Source organism: Channa argus, chromosome 6 (assembly GCF_033026475.1).
Source record: "Channa argus isolate prfri chromosome 6, Channa argus male v1.0, whole genome shotgun sequence".
Classification (NCBI taxonomy): Eukaryota; Metazoa; Chordata; class Actinopteri; order Anabantiformes; family Channidae; genus Channa; species Channa argus.
In genome coordinates this window covers 8,017,398-8,041,814 of record NC_090202.1, presented here as the reverse complement: position 1 = coordinate 8,041,814, position 24,417 = coordinate 8,017,398, and the positions used below count along the sequence as shown (strand labels likewise).

Here is a 24,417-nt window from a genome sequence, read left to right as displayed (position 1 = left end):
GATGAAGTCACGAAGCACACTGTTGATCAGAGATTGAAAAACCGCTGGAGCATTAGTTAAACCGAAAGGCATTACCAGATACTCGAACTGACCGAGTGGTGTGTTGAACGCTGTTTTTCACTCATCCCCCCTCGCGGATTCGGACCAGATGGTAGGCGTTGCGGAGATCTAGCTTGGTGAAGATGGCTGCACCCTGTAAGGACTCAAAGGCAAAGTTAAGCAGTGGGAGAGGGTGTTTGTTGACAGTTATGTTGTTTAACCCCCGGTAATCTATGCATGTACGGAGCGTCTTATCCTTCTTGCTAACAAAGAAAAAACCAGCAGCGACAGGGGAGGAAGATGGGCGGATGAGACCGGCCTGTAGAGACTCCCTAAAGTATTTCTCCATGGCCTTGCTTTTGGGGCGAGAGAGGTTATACAGGCGTCCTGTGGGTAAGGTCGCTCCAGACTGGAGATCAATATTACAGTCGAATGGGCGGTGGGGAAGGAGTGACAGGGCTTGCTCTTTATTGAAGACTGGGGCGAGGTCATGATAGGCTGAGGAAATGAGAGACATGTCCGGTGTGGGGGAGGTGTCCACGGGAGGAGAGCGGCGACCAGGGAATGGTGCTGAAAGGAGACAAGAGTTGTGGCAAGAGGTTCCCCAGCCGATTATTTTATTGGACTGTTTTGTGTGAAATCTCTGTGACTACTGATCCATCAAGGGTTCTGACCTTTAAAGGCTGATCCAGGGGAATGAGGGGAAGTGATCACTGTTTAGCTAGGGAGGCGTCAAGTAAACTATGCTCTGCCCCAGAGTCTACCAGCACCTGTAGGGGGAGGGAGACTGACCGGTAAGAGAGATTTGTGGATACTAGTAGCCGGGTTTGAGGGTTGTCGGGGAAAACGGCTCCACTCATCAAGGCCCCCAGTCTCCCTGATGAGCTCCCACTTTTGGCCGTGACTGTGGAGGAAGGAGGAACCGAGGGGTTAGCTGAACACAGCAGGGCAGCCGGAGGTTCTAAGGGCAGGGAGACAAAGAGCAGGTTAGCAGTTTTTCACTAACGTGTTTTTCTAAAGAGCCTAGTGTACACGAGTACCAAGGAGGTTACTGAGACGATCTGGTGACTTGTGGCGTGAAGGAGACCAGTATATGAGCTGCTTTCATTAGGATGAGTGATTGCCTGCAGGTGTGGCCGCAGCTGCGGTCCAGGTGCTCTAGGAGAAAAAAACACAACAGACAGGGAGAGAGAGAGAAAGAGGTGGGGGGGAGGATGAAAGGGCAGATGCTGTGACAAGGAGGTGTAACCGTTTACCAAAATGTATAAACATGGACACTAGCTTTTCTATATTAGGGTAGAAAATACTGTTGTCTGTTTGCTTATTTCTCTCAGACAGTATGATGTGCACACAGAAGTGGCCAGAGCAGGGTTGGGCAATACTGCAGCTCTTGATGGTGGCATCTTTCTCACAGCCAAAGGAGTTGGTGTGCAGACAGAGAGGAGATCCTGAAAACCCTCAAATGTTTCAGGATGGTAACATTATATTAGGGGGAATCTTCTGTCTCCACAGCAGCTGGAAAGAAAGACAGGAAACCTACACCAACAAACCACTGCCACTGGAATGTATCAGGTAAAGATAGAAAAACTGAAAATTAAAATGTTAAAATTTTTTCACAAAATGGGCTCTATGTATGCATGTATCATATTTCTATTTAATTTGTTATTGTGTCTATTTCAACAACTGTTTGCAAAAACATTTTATACTGTGTGCATCAAGTTTGAATTTCAGAGATTTCCAAATTGCCGTGGCAATGATTTTTGCCATTGAGCAGATTAATAACAGCACAGACCTTCTACCTGGCATCACTGTGGGATATACAATTTATGATACTTGCTGCTCTATTGCTAGAAGTGTGCAGGTTGCACTGGCCTTGGCTAATGGTAATGAAGCTGTGTCTGCACTGAGTGAGGCTCCATGTACCAGACCTGCACAAGTACAGGCAATAATAGGAGAAACTTCCTCCTCTCCTTGCATGGCTGTAGCTACTGTTATTGGACCCTTTTATATCCCAGAGGTGGGTTACATAGCGAATAAGATGAGTGCATTTATGTATCATATGTATTAAAAATTTGTTTTTAGTTACACTAACTGACCAAACAGAGCAAATGTTAACCTATAAATGTTTTAAATGTTACATTTCTATTTAGGGAAGCTGTGTTTTTTCTATAACTTTCTAGATCAGCCCACTTGCCACCTGTGCTTGTCTCAGTGACAAAACCAAGTACCCATCCTTCCTCAGAACCATACCCAGTGACTACTATCAGAGCAGAGCCCTGGCCCAGTTGGTAAAGTACTTTGGTTGGACTTGGGTTGGAGCTATAAACAGTAATGATGATTATGGCAACAATGGTATGGCTATATTCACAGAAACTGCACAACAGCTGGGCATCTGTCTGGAGTATTCTGTTTCTTTCTTTAGGACAGATCCACCAAACAAAATACAAAATATAATTGACATTATTAAATATTCTACTTCTAAGGTAATTGTTGCTTTCCTCTCCGTCTTGGATTTGGACGTGCTAATGTATCAGTTGTCTCAACATAACTTGACTGGGTACCAGTGGGTAGGCAGTGAAGGCTGGATCTTTGATTCCCAAATTGCAGAAATGGATCAACATCACATTTTGGATGGTGCTATAGGCCTGTCCATCCCCAAAGCACATGTCAGTGGCATGAGAGAGTTCATATTAGATGTGAAGCCAGTCAATTTTTCTGGTAATGACATAATAATAGAGTTCTGGGAAACATTGTTTGGCTGTAAATTCAATCAGTCAAACTCATCAGCAGAGAATCAGAGAGAATGTTCTGGACATGAAGATCTGAGTGAATTGCAACCCAGTTTTATTGATATGTCACTTATGCCCATATTCAACAATGTCTATAAAGGAGTGTATGCTGTGGCCCATGCACTTCATAATATTCTTGGTTGTGATAAAACATGTAACTACAAGGTGCAGCTGGATCCATTCATGGTAAGTATATTCTTAAATGCTTAAATGCCAACTTTTACAAAATTGCATTGCAAAACTATGGCTAAATTTTTGAAAACTAGATTTTTGCAGTCTATGTAATATCCAATATGTATCTTCTTAGATTTTACAGCACATAAAAAATATTAGTTTCAAAACAAAGGAAGGAGATGAAGTTTACTTTAATGAGAATGGAGACCCACCAGCAAAGTATGAAATTATAAACTGGCAGCCAGGAGAAAATGACATTGCAGACTTTGTCTCAGTTGGTCTTTATGATGCATCTTTACCTGCAGACAAACAGCTGAGTCTGCAACATAGGTCTTTAATATGGACACATAATTCAAGACAGGTAAACTGTGACTTGATCACTGCAACTCTAAATTTGTCATATTATTGTACTAAATAAATGGTTTGCCACAGCTTTTCAAAGTCATTGCTAAAACATTTTTGCATACTCTTGTTGTTCATGCAGGTTCCTGTGTCCGTTTGCAGTGAGAAATGTGCCCCAGGAACTCGCAAGGTTCTGCAGAAAGGAAAACCTGTCTGCTGCTATGACTGTATAAGATGTGCAGAGGGAGAAATTAGCAACACTACAGGTAAATGCAGGTTGTTTTGCACTTAAGAATACACGTGCCAATCTTAAGAAATGTAATATAGTTGTTTATTTTCCAAAGCAGGACTTTTTTAAATCAAGATGTATAAAGATTCTGGCTTTTATTCAAGCTTTCACACCAAAAAACAATTAACTGTTAAAAAGTGAGAAGGTTTCATCAAATTGTGTATGTGTTTCAAAATGTAGCTCTTCAGCACACAATATCATGATTATCTTTAAAAAAGTTAAAGCAAGTAGCTCATACTTGAAATGACTGTATCTCAGACAGACCATGTGGTTGTCTTAAAGTAATGCATGCAGCATCTGGTAATAAGGTACTACAGTGTCTAATATGCATAGAGCAAAAAAGCAAGCAACCAAAATTCTCAGCATATCTAACATCTGCTTTGCTCTCACTTGTTAGATTCTATCACCTGTGTGAAATGTCCTCCTGAATTCTGGTCCAATGAGAGAAGAGATGCCTGTGTAAAGAAGGAGGCAGAGTTTCTATCATATGAAGAAATGATGGGAGCACTGCTCACTGCAGCATCTTTATTTGGAACATGCATGACTGCTGTTGTAGCCTTCATTTTCTTCAGATACAGGAAAACTCCTATTGTCAGGGCCAACAACTCTGAGCTGAGCTTCCTGCTGCTCTTCTCCTTGACTCTGTGCTTCCTGTGCTCTCTGACCTTTATCGGCCGACCCTCTGAGTGGTCCTGCATGCTGCGACACACAACATTTGGCATCACCTTTGTCCTCTGTATCTCCTGTGTTCTGGGGAAAACTATGGTGGTGTTAATGGCCTTCAGGGCTTCACTTCCAGGCAGTAATGTGATGAAATGGTTTGGACCAACACAGCAGAGACTCAGTGTTCTGGTTTTCACTCTCATACAGGTTATAATATGTATCCTCTGGTTAACAATTTCTCCTCCTTTTCCGTTTCCGAATTTTAAAGTAACCAAAGACAAAATCATCTTAGAATGTGCTCTGGGATCAACTTTAGGCTTTTGGGCTGTACTTGGGTACATAGGTGTTCTGGCCACATTCTGTTTTATTCTTGCTTTTCTGGCTCGGAAACTGCCTGATAACTTTAATGAGGCCAAATTTATCACCTTCAGCATGTTGATCTTCTGTGCAGTGTGGATCACTTTTATTCCAGCATATGTCAGCTCTCCTGGGAAGTTCAGTGTTGCGGTGGAGATATTTGCTATTCTGGCCTCCAGTTTTGGACTGTTAATTTGTATTTTTATTCCAAAATGTTATATTATCTTATTAAGACCAGAGGAAAATACAAAAAAGAATATGATGGGGAAAGGGGCAACAAAGACATGCTAAATTGTAAAAATAAAACATAAATTTAATAGGGTTGCATTCTAGTTTAATACATTTTTTTATAAAATAGTGTGTTATACAGACTATTAAATAGACATCTTTACTTATTTAATTGAATATATGCATTTTACAACTGTAATACTTCTTTTCCTCTGTATCAAATTCATTGGTCACATAGTGTAAGGTGATCGCGCAGCATTAATACAAAATGACATGAAATCATATGAAATGAAAGTACTGCATTATCTGTAACTGCTTATCCTGTTTAGGGTCACATGGAGCTGAAGACTTTCACTGGATGAGAGGTGGGGTACACCCTGGATGCCACACTATCTCAGGGCCAACACAGAGATATACATAAGAAAGTCAACCATTCACACTCACATTCAGGCAATTTAGAGTCACCAAACTTCACATGCATGTCTTTGAGCTGTGGGAGGAAACCAGAGTACCCATGGAGAGAACATGCAAACTCTACACATTTAGCCAGTGGATTAGAACTGGGAACTTTGCAGTTGGGAGGCGGCATAGCCAAGCACTCCAGCAATGTGCTGCTCTTAACTACACTGCCAAGAAAAAATACATTTGGAAACCCTTAGCATCTTTTGTATTTCTAATATGTCTTTTCAGTTGTTTGTTTTATTCAATGAAACGAACAAAAGCATATTTGAGCACAGAATATTGGTTAAATAAAAATTGCATGTTAAACTTTTAGCACTAACTTCCTGACAAATTTGTGGCATTCCACTGATAAGTTTTTTAAAGAAATTATAAGCAGAAAACTCACTAAATTTGCTTCTTGCTTTTCTTTAAACTTTCTCGGTTAGTCACAAGTTTGCGACAGAAAAACGGATTAGCGCGGAAAAGTTGATAACGCTGAAAAATAGTAGAACCAGGCCAATGTCTGCAGAGGTTTGGGAGTTTTTATTGATATTTAAATAAATTCTTCATTCACAGCTCTCAGGGGTGAGACCATCTCCATGGTTACCCACCCTCCCCCTTCCCCGCAACTTTGTAGTGAAGTTTGTTAGGGGGAATTTGCCATGAAACAAAGCAGAAACCCTGACACATCACTGCAGAGCAAAGTGTGAACTTTATTAATGAACCCGTTAATATTAAATATGTCTGACACTCAGATTGGAGAGGATTTTAAAAGTCATTAAAACCGTGTTTACGTTCATCTCACCTGGAAAAGACTCTGGACATTGGGGAGACCCTGACCCTGTGAAGACCTATAACTGGTCTTGCACTTTAGTGGGGCAGTATGGCTGAAACCTGCTTGCACACCCCTCTTCAGCTCTTTTCCACTCAACCGTTGACCCTAAGTACTTAAAGTCCTGCACCTTCTTCACCACTGCTCCCTGTAACCTCAGCATTCCACCTGGATCCCTGTCATTCACACACATGTATTCTGTCTTGCTGCGGATAAGCTTCAATCCTCTGTTTTCCAGAGCAGACCTCCACCTCTCTAGATTTTCCTCCACCTGCTCCCTGCTCTCAATACAAATAACAATGTCATCTGCAAACACCTCCACCTTGAACTCCTCTGTCACACCTACAGCACACCTCATCACTGTCAGCTCTCATACATGTCCTGCACCACTCTAACATACTTCTCTGCCACTCCAGAAGTCCTCATACAATACCACAGCTCCTCTCTCTGCAGCCTGTCATACGCTTTTTCTAAATCTACGAAGACACAATGCAACTCCCCATGACCTTCTCTGTGCTTCTCCATCAGCGTCCTCAAACCAAATACTGCATCTGTTAAACCATATTGCTGCTCACAAATGTTCACCTCTGCCCTTAGCCGAGCTTCCACTACTCTTTCCCACAACTTCATTGTTTGGTTCATCAGCTTTATTTTTCTGTAGTTGCCACAGCTCTGCACATCTCCCTTGTTCTTAAAAATTGGCACCAGTACACTTCTCCTCCAGTCCTCAGGAATCCTCTCACTCTCCAAGATCTTGTTAAACAAACTAGTCAGAAACTCTACTGCCACCTTTCCTAGACACTTCCATACCTCCACAGGTATGTCATCAGAACCAACTGCCTTTCCACTCTTCATACTCTTCAACGTCCTCTTCACTTCACTCTTACTAATCTTTGCTACTTCCTGCTCCACACCAGTCACCCTTTTTTTATTATTCATTCTCTTTCATTTTCCAAATTCAATAACTCTTCAAAGTTCTCCTTCCATCTTCCCATCACACTCCTGGCACCTGTCAGTACATTTCCATCCTTATCTTTAATCACACTAACACCTGCTGCACATCCTTCCCATCTCTATCTCTTTGTTTGGCCAAGCTGTACAAATCCACCTCTCCCTATTTAGTGTCCAACCTAGCATACAAGTCCTCATATGCTCTTTGTTTGGACTTTGCCACCACTTCCTTCAACTTATGCTGTATCTCACTGTACTCCTGTATACTCTCTTCAGTTCTCTCAGTGTCCCACTTCTTCTTAGCTAACCTCTTTCTCTGTATACACTCCTGAACTTCCTCGATCCACCACCAAGTCTCCTTGAGTACCCTCCTACCTGTCTCTCTGATCAAATTAGCTGTAGTGGTCCAGTCATCTGGAAGCACCTCCAAACCACCCAGAGTCTGTCTCAGCTCCTCCCTGAAAACTACACAACATTCTTCCTTTTTTAACTTCCACCACTTCATCATCTGCTCTGCCTCAGTCCTCTTCATCTTCCTCACCACCAGCATCATTTTACACAGCACCATCCTGTGTTGTCTGGCTACACTCTACCCTACCAATGCTTTACAGTCACTGATCTCTTTCAGATTACAACGTCTACACAAGATGTAGTCTACCTGAGTGCTTCTACCTCTCTTGTACTTCACCCTTCATGTTCCTGCCTCTTATGGAAGAAAGTGTTCACTACAGCCATTTCCATCCTGTGGGGATGCTCTTCATCACTTCATCTAACTCACTCCAGAATTTCTCCTTTTCTTCTAACTTACATCCTACCTGTGGGGCATAACAACTCAAAACATTGAACATCACCCCTTCAATTTCCAGTTTCAGACTCATCAACCTGTCTGATACTCTAATCACCTCTAGAACATTCCTCACCTACTCCTCTTTCAGAATAACTCCTACTCCATTTCTCTTCCTATCTGACCCATGATAGAACAACTTGAACCCTGCTCCTAAGCTTCTAGCCTTGCTACCTTTCCACCTGGTCTCCTGAAAACACAGTATGTCCACCTTCTCTGCATCATGTCGATCAACTCTCTAGCCTTCCCTGTCATAGTACCAACGTTCAAAGTCCCTACTTTCAGTCCTACATTCTTAGCTTTCCTCTTCTCTCTCTGCCTACTAACAAACCTTCCTCCTCCTCTTCTTCGTCTTCGACCAACAGAAGTTTGTGTCACGATTTGCATGTTTGATTTGGCATGTTTTTTACGAAGGATGCCCATCCTGCCACAACCCTCTGCATTTATCCAGACTTGGGACTGGCACAAAAAGACATTGGCTTGTGCCCCCTTGTGGTTGCATTCGTGTCTTACCATCACAGAACCTTGAAATAACAAGCCAGGTGCCTTGTCTTGTCAGTTTGAGGATGAGGAGAAGCAATCATGCACAGCCTGCTTCCACATGGAGACAATCGTACCACCCGTTAGGTGGTGACATGACTGGATGTGGACCTGCCATCCTGGTACTACTAGGACAACTGCATTGATTGATCAGACGTACCACTGGCTGGCAGTGATAAGACCAGTGTAAAATCTAATGCAGTACAGTACAGCAACTTTGTCATGAATTCTGCTTTTACAATGTTATAATTTCTCAGGTTTTTAGTTTAAACTGTCAGAAAGGTAATAATTCTACTCTGTTAATTATTGAGGTCATAGTGGGTGATGGAGTCATACTGGAGTGCGTTATAAGAAGAGGTGGTTGTAATGTTATTAATTAAAATAAATGAGGGGGCCAAACTACATCTGCTTCTGTCATCCACTCACATGGCTTTTCCTATCATCGCTATGCTGATGACACACAGCTTTCCCCGTCCTTTCCACCAGATATCATACATTGCTGCCTGTCTTTCTGACATTTCTGCTTGGATTAGAGAGTAACATCTTCAACTCACCCTCAGAAGTTCTAGTCTTTCCTTGCAGATCTTTGATACCACACAAGATCAGCATTAACATAGGCTCTTCAGTTATTGTTCCCACTAATCCTGCCAGAAATGTCATCAATGACGACTGAACTGTATTGACTACATCTCCTCTGTCTCTAGGGCATGCAGAGTGGCCGTCTATATGATTAAAAAGATCCAACCTTAACTTTCTTATTATGCAGCCCAACTCATTGTGCAGGCACTTCTTATATGTCAACTACCACAATGCCCTGCTGACAGGGCTACCAGCATGTATAATCAAAGCCTTCCCTTTAATGACATGAGATTTAAAAAAACTGTTGACAATAAAAGTCTCACTTAAATCTAAAACAAAAAAATCCTTTTTGTTCTGTATTGCACACTTCTTTTCATAGCACTTTGTAGCGCAAATGTAAAATTTACATTACATTTACAGTCAGTCGTGTAGCAGACGGTTTTATCCAAAGCGACTTACTAGTGAGGTTGAGGCAAGCAAAAATCAAGGAGAAAACATCAAAGCAAAGTCCTATCAGAAAAGTGTTTTGTTTCATTTCAGGAGATTTAAGTGCAAGTAAGAGCAGAAAGGAAGTATTTTTTTATATATTAATTTAGACAGAATAGATTCTATCAATCAGACGTTGTTCATTGGCAGCAGATGGGAAGGATTGTAGACCTGAATGAGGGAGTTGACGTAAGCAGGAGCTGTTGAGTTGATCACCCTGTGGGTGAAAGACAGAGCTTTGGACCTGATACGAGCAGCTACAGGAAGGAACCTTGGAGTTATTTTTGACCAGGATTTGTCCTTTACCTCACATATAAAACAAATCTCTAGAACAGCCTTCTTCCACCTATGGAACAGTTACAAAATTAGGAGCATCCTGTCTCAAAGTGTTGCCGAAAAACTAGTCCATGCATTTGTTACTTCTAGGTTGGACTACTGTAATTCCCTACTTTCAGGATGCCCCAGTAACTCCCTAAAGAGCCTGCAATTAATCCAAAATGCTGCAGCAAAAGTGCTGACTGGAACTAGCAAGAGAGATCATATTTCACCTTCACTAGCTTCTCTCCATTGGCTTCCCATTAAATCTAGAATAGAATTTAAAACCCTGCTTCTTACATATAAAGCTCTGAATGGTCAGGCTCCATCATATATAGAAGACCTCATAGCACCATATCATCCCAGTAGACCACTTCGCTCTCAGAATGCAGACCTACTTGTGGTTCCCAGAATTTCCAAAGGTAGAATGGAAGGTAAAGCCTTTAGCTATCAAGCTCCTCTCCTGTGGAACCAGCTCCCAGTTGTGATTCGGGAAGCAGACACCCTCTCTACTTTTAAGTCTAGGCATAAAACCTTCCTCTTTGATAAAGGTTATACTTAGTTATAGTTATGCTGCTATAGACTTAGACTGCTGATATTAACTCTGTGTGTTTTCTCCCGTAGTTGTCTTTCTCCTTCTCTGTCTCCCTCTCTCTGTCCCTTTTTGCAGGTGTCCCCGGCTTTGAAGCTGTGTGTTTTCCAGCGTGCAGTTACTGGTCCTACCAACCTGCCCGATGTTTTGTTGCTGCTTTTGTTGCTGTTTTTCTTTTCTCTCTTCACTTTCCACTCGACCCAACCAGTCAAAGCAGATGGCTGCCCACCCTGAGCCTGGTTCTACTGGAGGTTTCTTCAGTTAAAGGGACTTTCCTCTCCACTGTTGCCTATGGCTTGTTCAAGGGAGAATTGTTGGGTTCTCTCTATACATCTTTATAGTCTTGACTTTATTATGTAAAGTGTTTTGAGATGACTTTGTTGTGAATTGGGTCTATATAAATAAAGTTGAATTGAATTGAATTGAAGCCAGTATATAGATCTGACAAACATGACATGACCCCTTTTTGGCTGACTAAAAGAGAGGCGTGCTGCCGCGTTTTGGATCATCTGGATCATCACCCTTTTCCAAGGGTTTGATTGTGGATACTGGTAACCCCATTAGCAAAGCATTGCAGTAATCAAGATGAGATAGGACCAGCACCTGTACAGTGAGTTGGGTTGTATATTCCGTATATTCTGATCTTCCTGATGTATTACATCAGTGCTGGCAAAAAAAGTGCCAGCAAATTACTAAATGAAAATGTAAAGTGATGCTAGTACCATTACTACCATCTTATCCTGTTCTTAATCAATACTCAGTTTTTATGAGTTAAATAAATGTTTTATTGTATTGTTGAGCTGTGTCAACAGCATCTTAATTGGGCTAAAGAAAAAAGTTACTGGAGTATTACTAAGTGGTCCAAGTCATTTTTTCCGATGAAAGCAAATGTTGCATTTAATTAGAAAATAAAAACCCAAAAGTCTGGAGAAAGAGTTGGAGAGGCACAGAATAGAAGTAGTTTGAAGTCCAGTGTGAAGTTTAGACAGTCAGTAAAGACTTAATGCTGACAGTCTACAGATGTTGATGGTTTTATTTCAAACCACCTGTGGTGATGTACAGTACAAAAAGGATATTTTTGTTTCTGTCAAAATATATGAATCTGAATGTATAAATTAAATCAATGTTTTCATTTTTTAATTTTTAAAATGTAAAAACTTAAAATATGAAAAACAACAAAACAAAAAAAAAAAAAAACAGCAAAGCTACTGTGAAGATTCTTGTCTGACAACATATCACTTACCATGGGGTTACAGGCTCAAAATCGCTTAGTGTTTGAGGAAGGAGGTGTAACCGTGTACCAAAATGTATAAACAAGGACACTAGCTTTTCTATATTAGGGTAGAACATAGTGTTGTCTGTTTGCTTATTTCTCTCAGACAGTATGATGTGCACACAGAAGTGGCCAGAGCAGGGTTGGGCAATACTGCAGCTCTTGATGGTGGCATTTTTCTCACAGTCAAAGGAGTTGGTGTGCAGACAGAGAGAAGATCCTGAAAACCCTCAAATGTTTAAGGATGGTAACATTATATTAGGGGGAATCTTCTCTCTCCACAGCAGCTGGAAAGAAAGACAGGAAACCTACACTAACAAACCACTGCCACTGGAATGTATCAGGTAAAGAGAAAAATGTTTTTACAAAGTGTTTTTACAAAATGTGCTCTATTGTGTGTTTTAAAACAATCACATACTTAATTTAAAGTTTGTATTTCAACAACTGCTTTAAAAATCATCATCACATTGTTTGCTTTAAGTTTGAATTTCAGAGATTTCCAGATTGCCCAGGCTATGATTTTTACCATTGAGCAGATTAATAACAGCACAGAACTACTACCTGGAATCTCTCTGGGATATAAAATATATGATAATTGTGGATCTATTGCTAGAAGTGTGAGAGTTGCACTGGGCTTGTCTAATGGTAATGAAGTTTTGTCTGCAGAATCTGATACTTTATGTACCAGACCCGCACAAGTACAGGCAATAATGGGAGATACTTCTTCTTCTCCTTGCATGGCTGTAGCAACTGTTATTGGACCCTTTAATATCCCACTGGTGGGTAAGATTGATACAAGTTAAATTCTTAAAAATAATATTGTTATTCTTAAAGTAGCCACCTTACGGTGATGAACATGATATTGACATGATATGACATTATGTAACATAATGAATGGTTTATATTTTTATCTTTGGAGGTAATTTCTCTAATCCCTTAGATCAGCCACTTTGCCACCTGTGCCTGTCTCAGTGACAAAACAAAGTACCCATCCTTCCTCAGAACCATACCCAGTGACTACTATCAGAGCAGAGCCCTGGCCCAGTTGGTAAAGTACTTTGGTTGGACTTGGGTTGGAGCTATAAGCAGCAATGATGATTATGGCAATGATGGTATGGCAACATTCACAGAAACTGCACAGCAGCTGGGCATCTGTCTGGAGTATTCTGTATCTTTGTTTAGAACAGATCCACCAAACAAAATAGAGAAGATAATTAAAACAATCAAGTATTCCACTTCTAAGGTAATTGTTGCTTTCCTCTCCGTCTTGGATCTGGATGTACTAATGTATCAGTTGTCTCAACATAACTTGACTGGGTACCAGTGGGTAGGCAGTGAGGGCTGGAACTTTGATTCACAAATTGCGGAGAGGGATCAGCATCACATTCTGGATGGTGCCTTAGGCCTGTCCATCCCCAAAGCACATGTCAGCGGCATGAAAGAGTTTATTATTGATGTGAAGCCAGTCAATTTGTTTGATAATGACATAATAATAGAGTTCTGGGAGACATTGTTTAGCTGTAAGTTTAATCAGTCAAATTCATCAGCACAGAATCAGAAAGAATGTTCAGGACATGAAGATCTGAGTGAATTGCAACCCAGTTTTATTGATATGTCACTTATGCCCATATTCAACAATGTCTATAAAGGAGTGTATGCTGTGGCCCATGCACTTCATAATATTCTTGGCTGCAATAAAACATGTAACTACAAGGTGCAGCTGGATCCATTCATGGTAAGTATATTCTTAAATGCTTAAATGCTAGTTTTTACAAAATTGCATTGCAAAACTATGACTACACTTTTGAAAACTAGATTGTTGCATTCTATGTAATATCCAATATGTATCTTCTTAGATTTTACAGCACATAAAAAATATTAGTTTCAAAACAAAGGAAGGAGATGAAGTTTACTTTAATGAGAATGGAGACCCACCAGCAAAGTATGAAATTATAAACTGGCAGCCAGGAGAAGATGGCATTGCAGACTTTGTGTCAGTTGGTCTTTATGATGCATCTTTACCTGTAGACAAACAGCTGAGTCTGCAACATAGGTCTTTAATATGGACACATAATTCAAGACAGGTAAACTGCAACTTTAAAACTGTCATATTCTTGTACTAAATAAATCTAAATAAATTTCAAAGCCAGTGCTGAAACATTTTTGCATACTCTTGTTGTTCATGCAGGTTCCTTTGTCAGTTTGCAGTGAGAAATGTCCCCCAGGAACTCGCAAGGTTCTGCAGAAAGGAAAACCTGTCTGCTGCTATGATTGTATAAGATGTGCAGAGGGAGAAATTAGCAACACTACAGGTAAATGCAAGTTGTTTTGCACTTAAGAATACACGTGCCAATCTTTAGAAATGGTATGTTGTTGTTTACAAATTTCCAAAGAAGGACTTTTTAAAATCAAGATGTATAAAGATTCTGGTATTTATTCAAGCTTTCACACAAAAAAAAAAAAACAATTAACTGTTAAAAAGTGAGAAGGTTACATCAAATTGTGTATGTGTTTCAAAATGTAGGTCTTCAGCACACAATCTCATGATTACATGTATTTAAAAAAGTCAAAGCAAGTAGCTCATACTTGAAAAGACTGTATCTCAGACAGACCATGTGGTTGTCTTAAAGTAATCCATGCAGCATCTGGTAATAATGTACTACAGTGTCTAATATACATAGAACAAAAAAGAAAGCAACCAAAATACTCAGCATATCTAACATCTGCTTTGCTCTCACTTGTTAGATTCTATCACCTGTGTGAAATGTCCTCCTGAATTCTGGTCCAATGAGAGAAGAGATGCCTGTGTAAAGAAGGAGGCAGAGTTTCTATCATATGAAGAAATGATGGGAGCACTGCTCACTGCAGCATCTCTATTTGGAACATGCATGACTGCTGTTGTAGCCTTCATTTTCTTCAGATACAGGAAAACTCCTATTGTCAGGGCCAACAACTCTGAGCTGAGCTTCCTGCTGCTCTTCTCCTTGACTCTGTGCTTCCTGTGCTCTCTGACCTTTATCGGCCGACCCTCTGAGTGGTCCTGCATGCTGCGACACACAGCATTTGGCATCACCTTTGTCCTCTGTATCTCCTGTGTTCTGGGGAAAACTATGGTGGTGTTAATGGCCTTCAGGGCTTCACTTCCAGGCAGTAATGTGATGAAATGGTTTGGACCAACACAGCAGAGACTCAGTGTTCTGGTTTTCACTCTCATACAGCTTTTAATATGTATCCTCTGGTTAACAATTTCTCCTCCTTTTCCATTTAAGAATTTTAAAGTAACCAAAGACAAAATCATCTTAGAATGTGCTCTGGGATCAACTTTAGGCTTTTGGGCTGTACTTGGGTACATAGGTGTTCTGGCCACATTCTGTTTTATTCTTGCTTTTCTGGCTCGGAAACTGCCTGATAACTTTAATGAGGCCAAATTTATCACCTTCAGCATGTTGATCTTCTGTGCAGTGTGGATCACTTTTATTCCAGCATATGTCAGCTCTCCTGGGAAGTTCAGTGTTGCTGTGGAGATATTTGCTATTCTGGCCTCCAGTTTTGGACTGTTAATTTGTATTTTTATTCCAAAATGTTATATTATCTTATTGAGACCAGAGGAAAATACAAAAAAGAATATGATGGGGAAAGGGGCAACAAAGACTTGCTAAATTGTAAAATAAAACGATAACTTTATTAGGGTCACATAGTGTAAGGTGATCGCGCAGCATTAATACAAAATGACATGAAATCATATGAAATGAAAGTACTGCATTATCTGTAACTGCTTATCCTGTTTAGGGTCACATGGAGCTGAAGACTTTCACTGGATGAGAGGTGGGGTACACCCTGGATGCCACACTATCTCAGGGCCAACACAGAGATATACATAAGAAAGTCAACCATTCACACTCACATTCAGGCAATTTAGAGTCACCAAACTTCACATGCATGTCTTTGAGCTGTGGGAGGAAACCAGAGTACCCATGGAGAGAACATGCAAACTCTACACATTTAGCCAGTGGATTAGAACTGGGAACTTTGCAGTTGGGAGGCGGCATAGCCAAGCACTCCAGCAATGTGCTGCTCTTAACTACACTGCCAAGAAAAAATACATTTGGAAACCCTTAGCATCTTTTGTATTTCTAATATGTCTTTTCAGTTGTTTGTTTTATTCAATGAAACGAACAAAAGCATATTTGAGCACAGAATATTGGTTAAATAAAAATTGCATGTTAAACTTTTAGCACTAACTTCCTGACAAATTTGTGGCATTCCACTGATAAGTTTTTTAAAGAAATTATAAGCAGAAAACTCACTAAATTTGCTTCTTGCTTTTCTTTAAACTTTCTCGGTTAGTCACAAGTTTGCGACAGAAAAACGGATTAGCGCGGAAAAGTTGATAACGCTGAAAAATAGTAGAACCAGGCCAATGTCTGCAGAGGTTTGGGAGTTTTTATTGATATTTAAATAAATTCTTCATTCACAGCTCTCAGGGGTGAGACCATCTCCATGGTTACCCACCCTCCCCCTGTCCCGCAACTTTGTAGTGAAGTTTGTTAGGGGGAATTTGCCATGAAACAAAGCAGAAACCCTGACACATCACTGCAGAGCAAAGTGTGAACTTTATTAATGAACCCGTTAATATTAAATATGTCTGACACTCAGATTGGAGAGGATTTTAAAAGTCATTAAAACCGTGTTTACGTTCATCTCACCTGGAAAAGACTCTGGACATTGGGGAGACCCTGACCCTGTGAAGACCTATAACTGGTCTTGCACTTTAGTGGGGCAGTATGGCTGAAACCTGCTTGCACACCCCTCTTCAGCTCTTTTCCACTCAACCGTTGACCCTAAGTACTTAAAGTCCTGCACCTTCTTCACCACTGCTCCCTGTAACCTCAGCATTCCACCTGGATCCCTGTCATTCACACACATGTATTCTGTCTTGCTGCGGATAAGCTTCAATCCTCTGTTTTCCAGAGCAGACCTCCACCTCTCTAGATTTTCCTCCACCTGCTCCCTGCTCTCACTACAAATAACAATGTCATCTGCAAACACCTCCACCTTGAACTCCTCTGTCACACCTACAGCACACCTCATCACTGTCAGCTCTCATACATGTCCTGCACCACTCTAACATACTTCTCTGCCACTCCAGAAGTCCTCATACAATACAACAGCTCATCTCAGCACCCTGTCATACGCTTTCTCTAAATCTATGAAGACACAATGCAACTCCCCATGACCTTCTCTGTACTTCTCCATCAGCCTCCTCAAAGCCAATACTGCATCTGTTGCTCTCTTTCTAGGCATGAAACCATGTTGCTGCTCACAAATGTTCATCTCTGCTCTTAGCCGAGCTTCCACTACTCTTTCCCACAACTTCATTGTGTGGCTCATCAGCTTTATTCCTCTGTAGTTGCCACAGCTCTGCACATCTCCCTTTTTCTTAAAAATGGGCACAAGTACACTTCTCCTCCAGTCGTCGGGCATCCTCTCACTCTCCAAGATCTTGTTAAAGAAACTAGTCAGAAACTCTACTGCCACCTCTCCTAGACACTTCCATACCTCCACAGGTATGTCATCAGAACCAACTGCCTTTCCACACTTCAACGTCCTCCTCACTTCACTCTTACTAATCTTTGTTACTTCCTGCTCCACACCAGTCACCTTCAGTGCGTTCTATTTCATTTTCCAAATTCAACAACTCTTCAACACATTTCCATCATTATCTTTAATCACCCTAAACTTCTGCACGTCCTTCTCTATCCCTTTGTTTCGCCAACCTGTACAAATCCACCTCTCCCTCTTTAGTGTCCAACCTAACGCTGCATCTCCCTGTACTCCTGTCTACTCTCTTCAGTCCTCTCAGTGTCCCACTTCTTCTTAGCTAACCTCTTTCATACACTCCTGAACTTTCTTTTTCCACCACCAAGTCTCCTTGTCAACTTTTCTTTTTCAAGAGAGGACAACATTTTTCCTTTTTTAACTTCCACCACTTCGTCCTCTCCTCTGGCTTATTCTTCTTCATCTACCTCACCACAAGAGTCATTTTACACACCACCGTCCTGTGTTGTTTGGCTACATTGTCTCCTAACAATACTTTGCAGTCACTGATCTCTTTCTGTAACGTTAGACCAAAGTTACATGTGATTGTAACAGTATTTTTTGTAACTTTCCACAAGTGAAAAGTTCAGCAAACGTTATCTTGCTGCATAAGGAGAACTTATGGCTAACTAAGTAGGCTGTAACAAAGTGAAAAAAACAACAACTTACTTTTACTTCCTGCCCCTGTTCCCTAAGCCATACTTCCTTGTTAGTTTCTTTAGCATCTTGTTTCTTGTTAACTGATTGTTTTTACCTGTTCCCTGCCAGATCGTATCTCCTATACGGAGGAGATCCTATCTCCTTGTATGTCTCTTTATATGGACAATCAATACTTTTGGACATTGCTCTCCCTGTTGTGTTCCCTCAGTGCTCAGTGTGAACCCCAAGTTTGGACTATCTCTTGTTGGAGAGGACTGAGCAGGCTTTTCTGTTCTGGACTGACCACCGAAACATGGAGTATGTTTGCTCTGCATGGTAATCTTGTTGGTCATTTTTTCAGAAGGTCTGACTTTGTCCTGTCTTACCATCATCAAACCTCAAAATAACAAGCCAGGTGCCTTGTCTTGTCAGTTTGAGGATGAGGAGAAGCAATCATCCACAGCCTGCTTACACATGGACACAATCCTACCACCCGTTAGGTAGAGACACGACTGGATGCAGACCTGCCATCCTGGTACTACTAGGATAACTGCATTGATTGCTCAGACGTACTGGTGGCTGGTGGTGATAAGACCAATGATAGAACAAACTACCAAACTCTGCGCGCCCAGCAAACTCACTCCCAATATTCCAAAAATTGGTGAAAACAGAATGTTTCCTCACCTCCCTATGCACTTAAATCTATTTATTAAAAATACATTTCTTTCTGTTCTTGCAATTCATGCAGTGTAAAAACTTTTCTAATAGGACTTTTCTTTGATGTTTTCTCCTTGACTTAGATTTTTGCTTGCCTAGTACCTCACTTGTAAGGTCTTTTGTATAAAAGCATCTGCTAAATGACATATAAATGTAATGTGATCGATCATTTTTCAGTCCCTGCCAGATCTTTGATACCGCACAAGATCAGCATTAACTTCATCAGCATTTAGTCTTCAGTGATTGTTCCCACTGTGTCTGCCAGAAATTGAACACTTCTTCTCGTAGCACTTTGTAGCTCACTTGTAAGTTGCTTTGGATAAACATTTACGTTACATTTACATTCATCGTTTAGCAGACGGTTTTATCCACAGCGACTTACTAGTGAGGTACAAGACAAGCAAAAATCAGGGAGAAAACATCAAAGCGAAGTCCTATCATTTCATTTCAGGAGATGTAAATGCAAGTTTTTAATTTTTTTTTTAGATAGAATAGATTTAAGTGCATAGGAAGGTGTGGAAGAGTTCTGTTTTCAGAAGTTTTTTGAATATTGGGAGTGAGTTTGCTGAGCATGCAGATTTTGGTAGCTCGTTCAATCATTGTGGGATCATGGCGCTGAAAACGTTTGCTTGGTGTCTTCTGTGTGGTGCTGGGACCACCAGACATTGTTCGTTGGCAGCGGATGTGAAGTATTCTAGGCCTGAATGAGGGGGTTGAGGTAAGCAGGAGCTTTTGAGTTGATCACCCTGTGGGCGAGAGACAGAGCTTTGAACCTGATGCGAGCAGCTACAGAAAGCCAGTATAGAGATGTGAACAGTGGTATGACATGAACCCTTTTTGGCTGATTAAAAAACAGGCCTGCTGCCGCATTTTGGATCATCTGCAAGGGTTTGACTGTGGATACATGTAACCCCATTAACAAAGCGTTGCAGTAAATAAGACGAAATAGGACCAGCGCCTGTACAATGAGTTGGGTTGTATATTCCGTGAGGCAGGGTCTGATCTTTCCGATGTAGTAGATCAGTGCTGCCAGAAAAAGTGCCGGCAAATTACAAAATGAAAATGTAAAGTGATGCTAGTACCATTACTACCATCGTATCCTGTTCTTAATCAATACTCAGTTTTTATGGGTTAAATAAAGGTTTAATTGTATTGTTGAGCTGTGTCAAGAGCATCTTACTTGGGCTAAAGAAAAAAGTTACTGGAGTATTACTAAGTGGTCCAAATCATTTTTTCCGATGAAAGCAATTTGAAAGCATTTGATTTGAAAATAAAAACCCAAGAGTCTGGAGAAAGAGTTGGAGAGGCACAGAATAGAAGTAGTTTGAAGTCCAGTGTGAAGTTTAGACAGTCAGTAAAGACTTAGGGTCCAAATTAAAGCTGACAGTCTACAGATGTTGATGGTTTTATTTCAAATCACTCGTGGTGATATACAGTACAAAAAGGATAGTTGTGTTTCTGTCAAAATATATGAATCTGAATGTATAAATTAAATCAGTGTTTTTATTTTTGTAAATTTAAACTTTAATAATTTACAATATGAAAAACAAGAAAATGAAACAGCAAAGCTACTGTGAAGATTCTTGTCTGATAACATATCACTTACCATGGGGTTACAGGATCAAAATCGCTTAGTGTTTGAGGAAGGAGGTGTAACCGTGTACCAAAATGTATAAACATGGACACTAGCTTTTCTATATTAGGGTAGAACATAGTGTTGTCTGTTTGTGTATTTCTCTCAGACAGTATGAGGTGCACACAGAAGTGGCCAGAGCAGGGTTGGGCAATACTGCAGCTCTTGATGGTGGCATCTTTCTCACAGGCAAAGGAGTTGGTGTGCAGACAGAGAGGAGATCCTGAAAACCCTCAAATATTTAAGGATGGTAACATTATATTAGGGGGAATCTTCTCTCTCCACAGCAGCTGGAAAGACAGACAGGAAACCTACACCAACAAACCACTGCCACTGGAATGTATCAGGTAAAGACAAGAATGTTTTTAAAAATGTTTTTTACAAAATGTGCTCTACTGTGTGTTGTAACAGATTCACATGCCTTCATTTGATGTTCTATTGTTTCTATTTTTACAACTGCTTTGAAAATCATCATCAAACTGTTTGCTTTAAGTTTAAATTTCAGAGATTTCCAGGTTGCCCACGCTATGATTTTTACCATTGAGCAGATTAATAACAGCACAGACCTTCTACCTGGCATCTCTCTGGGATATAAACTGTATGATACTTGTGGCTCCATTGCCAGAAGTGTGCAGGTTGCACTGGCCTTGGCTAATGGTAATGACATTTTATCTGCACTCACGGAGGCTCCATGTAACAGACCTGCACAAGTACAGGCAATAATGGGAGAAACCTCCTCCTCTCCTTGCATGGCTATAGCTACTGTTATTGGACCCTTTAATATCCCACTGGTGGGTAAGATTGATACAAGTTAAATTCTTAAAAATAATATTGTTATTCTTAAAGTAGCCACCTTAAAGTGATGAGCATGATTGTAACATAATGAATGGTTTATATTTTTATCTTTGGAGGTAATTTCTCTAATCCCTTAGATCAGCCACTTTGCCACTTGTGCTTGTCTCAGTGACAAAACCAAGTACCCATCCTTCCTCAGAACCATACCCAGTGACTACTATCAGAGCAGAGCCCTGGCCCAGTTGGTAAAGTACTTTGGTTGGACTTGGGTTGGAGCTATAAGAAGCAATGATGATTATGGCAACAGTGGTATGGCAACATTCACAGAAACTGCACAGGAGCTGGGCATCTGTCTGGAGTATTCTGTATCTTTGTTTAGGACAGATCCACCAAACAAAATAGAAAAGATAATTAAAACAATCAAGTATTCCAATTCTAAGGTAATTGTTGCTTTCCTCTCTGCCTTGGATCTGGATGTGCTAATGTATCAGTTGTCTCAACATAACTTGACTGGGTACCAGTGGGTAGGCAGTGAGGGCTGGATCTTTGATTCACAAATTGCGGAGAAGGATCAGCATCACATTCTCAATGGTGCCATAGGCCTGTCCATCCCCAAAGTACATGTCAGTGGTATAAAAGAGTTCATATTAGATGTGAAACCACTCAATTCATCAGGCAATGACATATTAATGAAGTTCTGGGAGGCATTATTTAGCTGTAAATTCAATCAGTCAATGCCATCAGCTAAGAATCAGAGAGAATGTACTGGACATGAAGATCTGAGTGAATTGAAACATAGCTTCACAGATATGTCACATATGCCCATATTCAACAACATCTATAAAGGAGTGTATGCTGTGGCCCATGCACTTCATAATATTCTTGGCTGTAATGAAACATGTAACTACAAGGTGCAGCTGGATCCATTCACGGTGAGTAAATGCTTAAATGCTTGTTTTTACCAAATTGCATTGCATAACTATGGCTAAATTTTTGAAAACTAGATTGTTGCAGTCTATGTAATATCTAATATGTATCTTCTTAGATTTTACAGCACATAAAAAATATTAGTTTCAAAACAAAGGAAGGAGATGAAGTTTACTTTAATGAGAATGGAGACCCACCAGCAAAGTATGAAATCATAAACTGGCAGCCAGGAAAAAATGGCATTGCAGACTTTGTCTCAGTTGGTCTTTATGATGCATCTTTACCTGTAAACAAACAGCTGAGTCTGCAACATAGGTCTTTATTTTGGCCACATAATTCAAGACAGGTAAACTGTGACTTGATCACTGCAACTCTAAAACTGTCATATTATTGTACTAAAGAAATGGTTTGCCACAGCTTTTCAAAGTCATTGCTGAAATATTTTTGCATACTCTTATTATTCATGCAGGTTCCTGTGTCAGTTTGCAATGAGAAATGTCCCCCAGGAACTCGCAAAGTTCTGCAGAAAGGAAAACCTGTCTGCTGCTATGATTGTATAAGATGTGCAGAGGGAGAAATAAGCAACATCACAGGTAATAGCAGGTTGTTTTGCACTTAAGAACACACATGCCAATCTTGCCAATCACGTGCTTTCACACACAAAAAACAACCATTTAACTGTTAAAAAGTGAGAAGGTTTCATCAAATTGTGCATGTGTTTCAAAATGTAGCTCTTCAGCACACAATCTCATGATTATATGTATTTAAAAAAGTCAAAGCAAGTAGCTCATACTTGAAATGACTGTATCTCAGACAGACCATGTGGTTGTCTTAAAGTAATCCATGCAGCATCTGGTAATAATGTACTACAGTGTCTAATATGCATAGAACAAAAAAGAAAGCAACCAAAATACTCAGCATATCTAACATCTGCTTTGCTCTCACTTGTTAGATTCTATCACCTGTGTGAAATGTCCTCCTGAATTCTGGTCCAATGAGAGAAGAGATGCCTGTGTAAAGAAGGAGGCAGAGTTTCTATCATATGAAGAAATGATGGGAGCACTGCTCACTGCAGCATCTTTATTTGGAACATGCATGACTGCTGTTGTAGCCTTCATTTTCTTCAGATACAGGAAAACTCCTATTGTCAGGGCCAACAACTCTGAGCTGAGCTTCCTGCTGCTCTTCTCCTTGACTCTGTGCTTCCTGTGCTCTCTGACCTTTATCGGCCGACCCTCTGAGTGGTCCTGCATGCTGCGACACACAGCATTTGGCATCACCTTTGTCCTCTGTATCTCCTGTGTTCTGGGGAAAACTATGGTGGTGTTAATGGCCTTCAGGGCTTCACTTCCAGGCAGTAATGTGATGAAATGGTTTGGACCAACACAGCAGAGACTCAGTGTTTTGGTTTTCACTCTCATACAGGTTATAATATGTATCCTCTGGTTAACAATTTCTCCTCCTTTTCCATTTAGGAATTTAAAGGAAATCAAAGACAAAATCATCTTAGAATGTGCTCTGGGATCAACTTTAGGCTTTTGGGCTGTACTTGGGTACATAGGTGTTCTGGCCACATTCTGTTTTATTCTTGCTTTTCTGGCTCGGAAACTGCCTGATAACTTTAATGAGGCCAAATTTATCACCTTCAGCATGTTGATCTTCTGTGCAGTGTGGATCACTTTTATTCCAGCATATGTCAGCTCTCCTGGGAAGTTCAGTGTTGCTGTGGAGATATTTGCTATTCTGGCCTCCAGTTTTGGACTGTTAATTTGTATTTTTATTCCAAAATGTTATATTATCTTACTGAGACCTGAGAAGAATACAAAAAAGAATATGATGGGAAAAGGGGCTCAAAAGACATCCTGAGATTATAAGAAAACATATATAAAATATCTTGGCCATTCTATTTTACACAGTCAAATGGACGCATATTTTTATTTTATTGAATCACTGCCCACTGATATACCTTTCTAATGTATATATTTCATTTGGGACTTTTGGTGAACAATATCATAATTCTATGGAATAAACAGTTTGTCAAGTGAAATCTGCTGTGCTGTGTTACTAATTTCACAATCTTTGATATATTTATAACATGTCAGACAATAACCTTTCATTATACATTAGGTAATGATCAAAACTTATATAGCAGATTTCTGAAAGCTCTTTAAAATACAAAACACTTGACATGTAGCTTCTCATTAACCCATTCACAAACACACACAGTAATGACTGGAGAGCTCCCACGCAAGGCACTGGCTTGACCATTTTAGAAAAATGTGGGTTTCAGTGTCTTTTCCAAGGACACCTTGACATAGAGACAAAAGGAGATGGTTACCCCCCCGCAGAATCAGTGGAGAGGTTTTTATGCCAT

General features: G+C 40.4%; 3 protein-coding genes across 3 annotated transcripts; all 3 read left to right on the top strand.

Annotated features, from left to right (window-relative positions):
* The first annotated feature begins 1,417 nt into the window (after window positions 1-1,417).
* LOC137129216 (extracellular calcium-sensing receptor-like) lies at window positions 1,418-4,944 on the top strand. Its single transcript, XM_067508153.1, has 6 exons — window positions 1,418-1,611; window positions 1,759-2,056; window positions 2,220-3,014; window positions 3,136-3,363; window positions 3,487-3,610; window positions 4,031-4,944. The coding sequence occupies exons 1-6, from the start codon at window positions 1,433-1,435 to the stop codon at window positions 4,942-4,944; spliced, it is 2,538 nt and encodes an 845-aa protein (XP_067364254.1). The 5' UTR covers window positions 1,418-1,432.
* A 6,940-nt stretch (window positions 4,945-11,884) lies between these two features.
* LOC137129215 (extracellular calcium-sensing receptor-like) lies at window positions 11,885-15,393 on the top strand. Its single transcript, XM_067508152.1, has 6 exons — window positions 11,885-12,078; window positions 12,216-12,513; window positions 12,675-13,469; window positions 13,591-13,818; window positions 13,923-14,046; window positions 14,480-15,393. The coding sequence occupies exons 1-6, from the start codon at window positions 11,900-11,902 to the stop codon at window positions 15,391-15,393; spliced, it is 2,538 nt and encodes an 845-aa protein (XP_067364253.1). The 5' UTR covers window positions 11,885-11,899.
* Window positions 15,394-20,474: 5,081 nt separating this feature from the next.
* Window positions 20,475-23,909, top strand: LOC137129212 (extracellular calcium-sensing receptor-like). The gene is made up of 6 exons (XM_067508146.1): window positions 20,475-20,668; window positions 20,815-21,112; window positions 21,254-22,048; window positions 22,162-22,389; window positions 22,513-22,636; window positions 22,996-23,909. Exons 1-6 carry the CDS (start codon window positions 20,490-20,492, stop codon window positions 23,907-23,909), a joined length of 2,538 nt encoding a protein of 845 aa, XP_067364247.1. The 5' UTR covers window positions 20,475-20,489.
* The last annotated feature ends 508 nt before the right edge of the window (window positions 23,910-24,417 follow it).

What these genes read in the sequence shown, in the direction of transcription:
- LOC137129215 (XM_067508152.1), top strand. Translation starts at nt 11,900, where the DNA reads ATGGTGGCATTTTTCTCACAGTCAAAGGAGTTGGTGTGCAGACAGAGA. An exon ending in CTGCCACTGGAATGTATCAG is followed by an intron (nt 12,079 to 12,215) that starts GTAAAGAGAAAA and finishes GTTTGCTTTAAG; the next exon opens with TTTGAATTTCAGAGATTTCC. An exon ending in TGCAGCTGGATCCATTCATG is followed by an intron (nt 13,470 to 13,590) that starts GTAAGTATATTC and finishes GTATCTTCTTAG; the next exon opens with ATTTTACAGCACATAAAAAA.
- LOC137129216 (XM_067508153.1), top strand. Translation starts at nt 1,433, where the DNA reads ATGGTGGCATCTTTCTCACAGCCAAAGGAGTTGGTGTGCAGACAGAGA. An exon ending in GACCCTTTTATATCCCAGAG is followed by an intron (nt 2,057 to 2,219) that starts GTGGGTTACATA and finishes ATAACTTTCTAG; the next exon opens with ATCAGCCCACTTGCCACCTG. An exon ending in TGCAGCTGGATCCATTCATG is followed by an intron (nt 3,015 to 3,135) that starts GTAAGTATATTC and finishes GTATCTTCTTAG; the next exon opens with ATTTTACAGCACATAAAAAA.
- LOC137129212 (XM_067508146.1), top strand. Translation starts at nt 20,490, where the DNA reads ATGGTGGCATCTTTCTCACAGGCAAAGGAGTTGGTGTGCAGACAGAGA. An exon ending in CTGCCACTGGAATGTATCAG is followed by an intron (nt 20,669 to 20,814) that starts GTAAAGACAAGA and finishes GTTTGCTTTAAG; the next exon opens with TTTAAATTTCAGAGATTTCC. An exon ending in AGAAATAAGCAACATCACAG is followed by an intron (nt 22,637 to 22,995) that starts GTAATAGCAGGT and finishes CTCACTTGTTAG; the next exon opens with ATTCTATCACCTGTGTGAAA.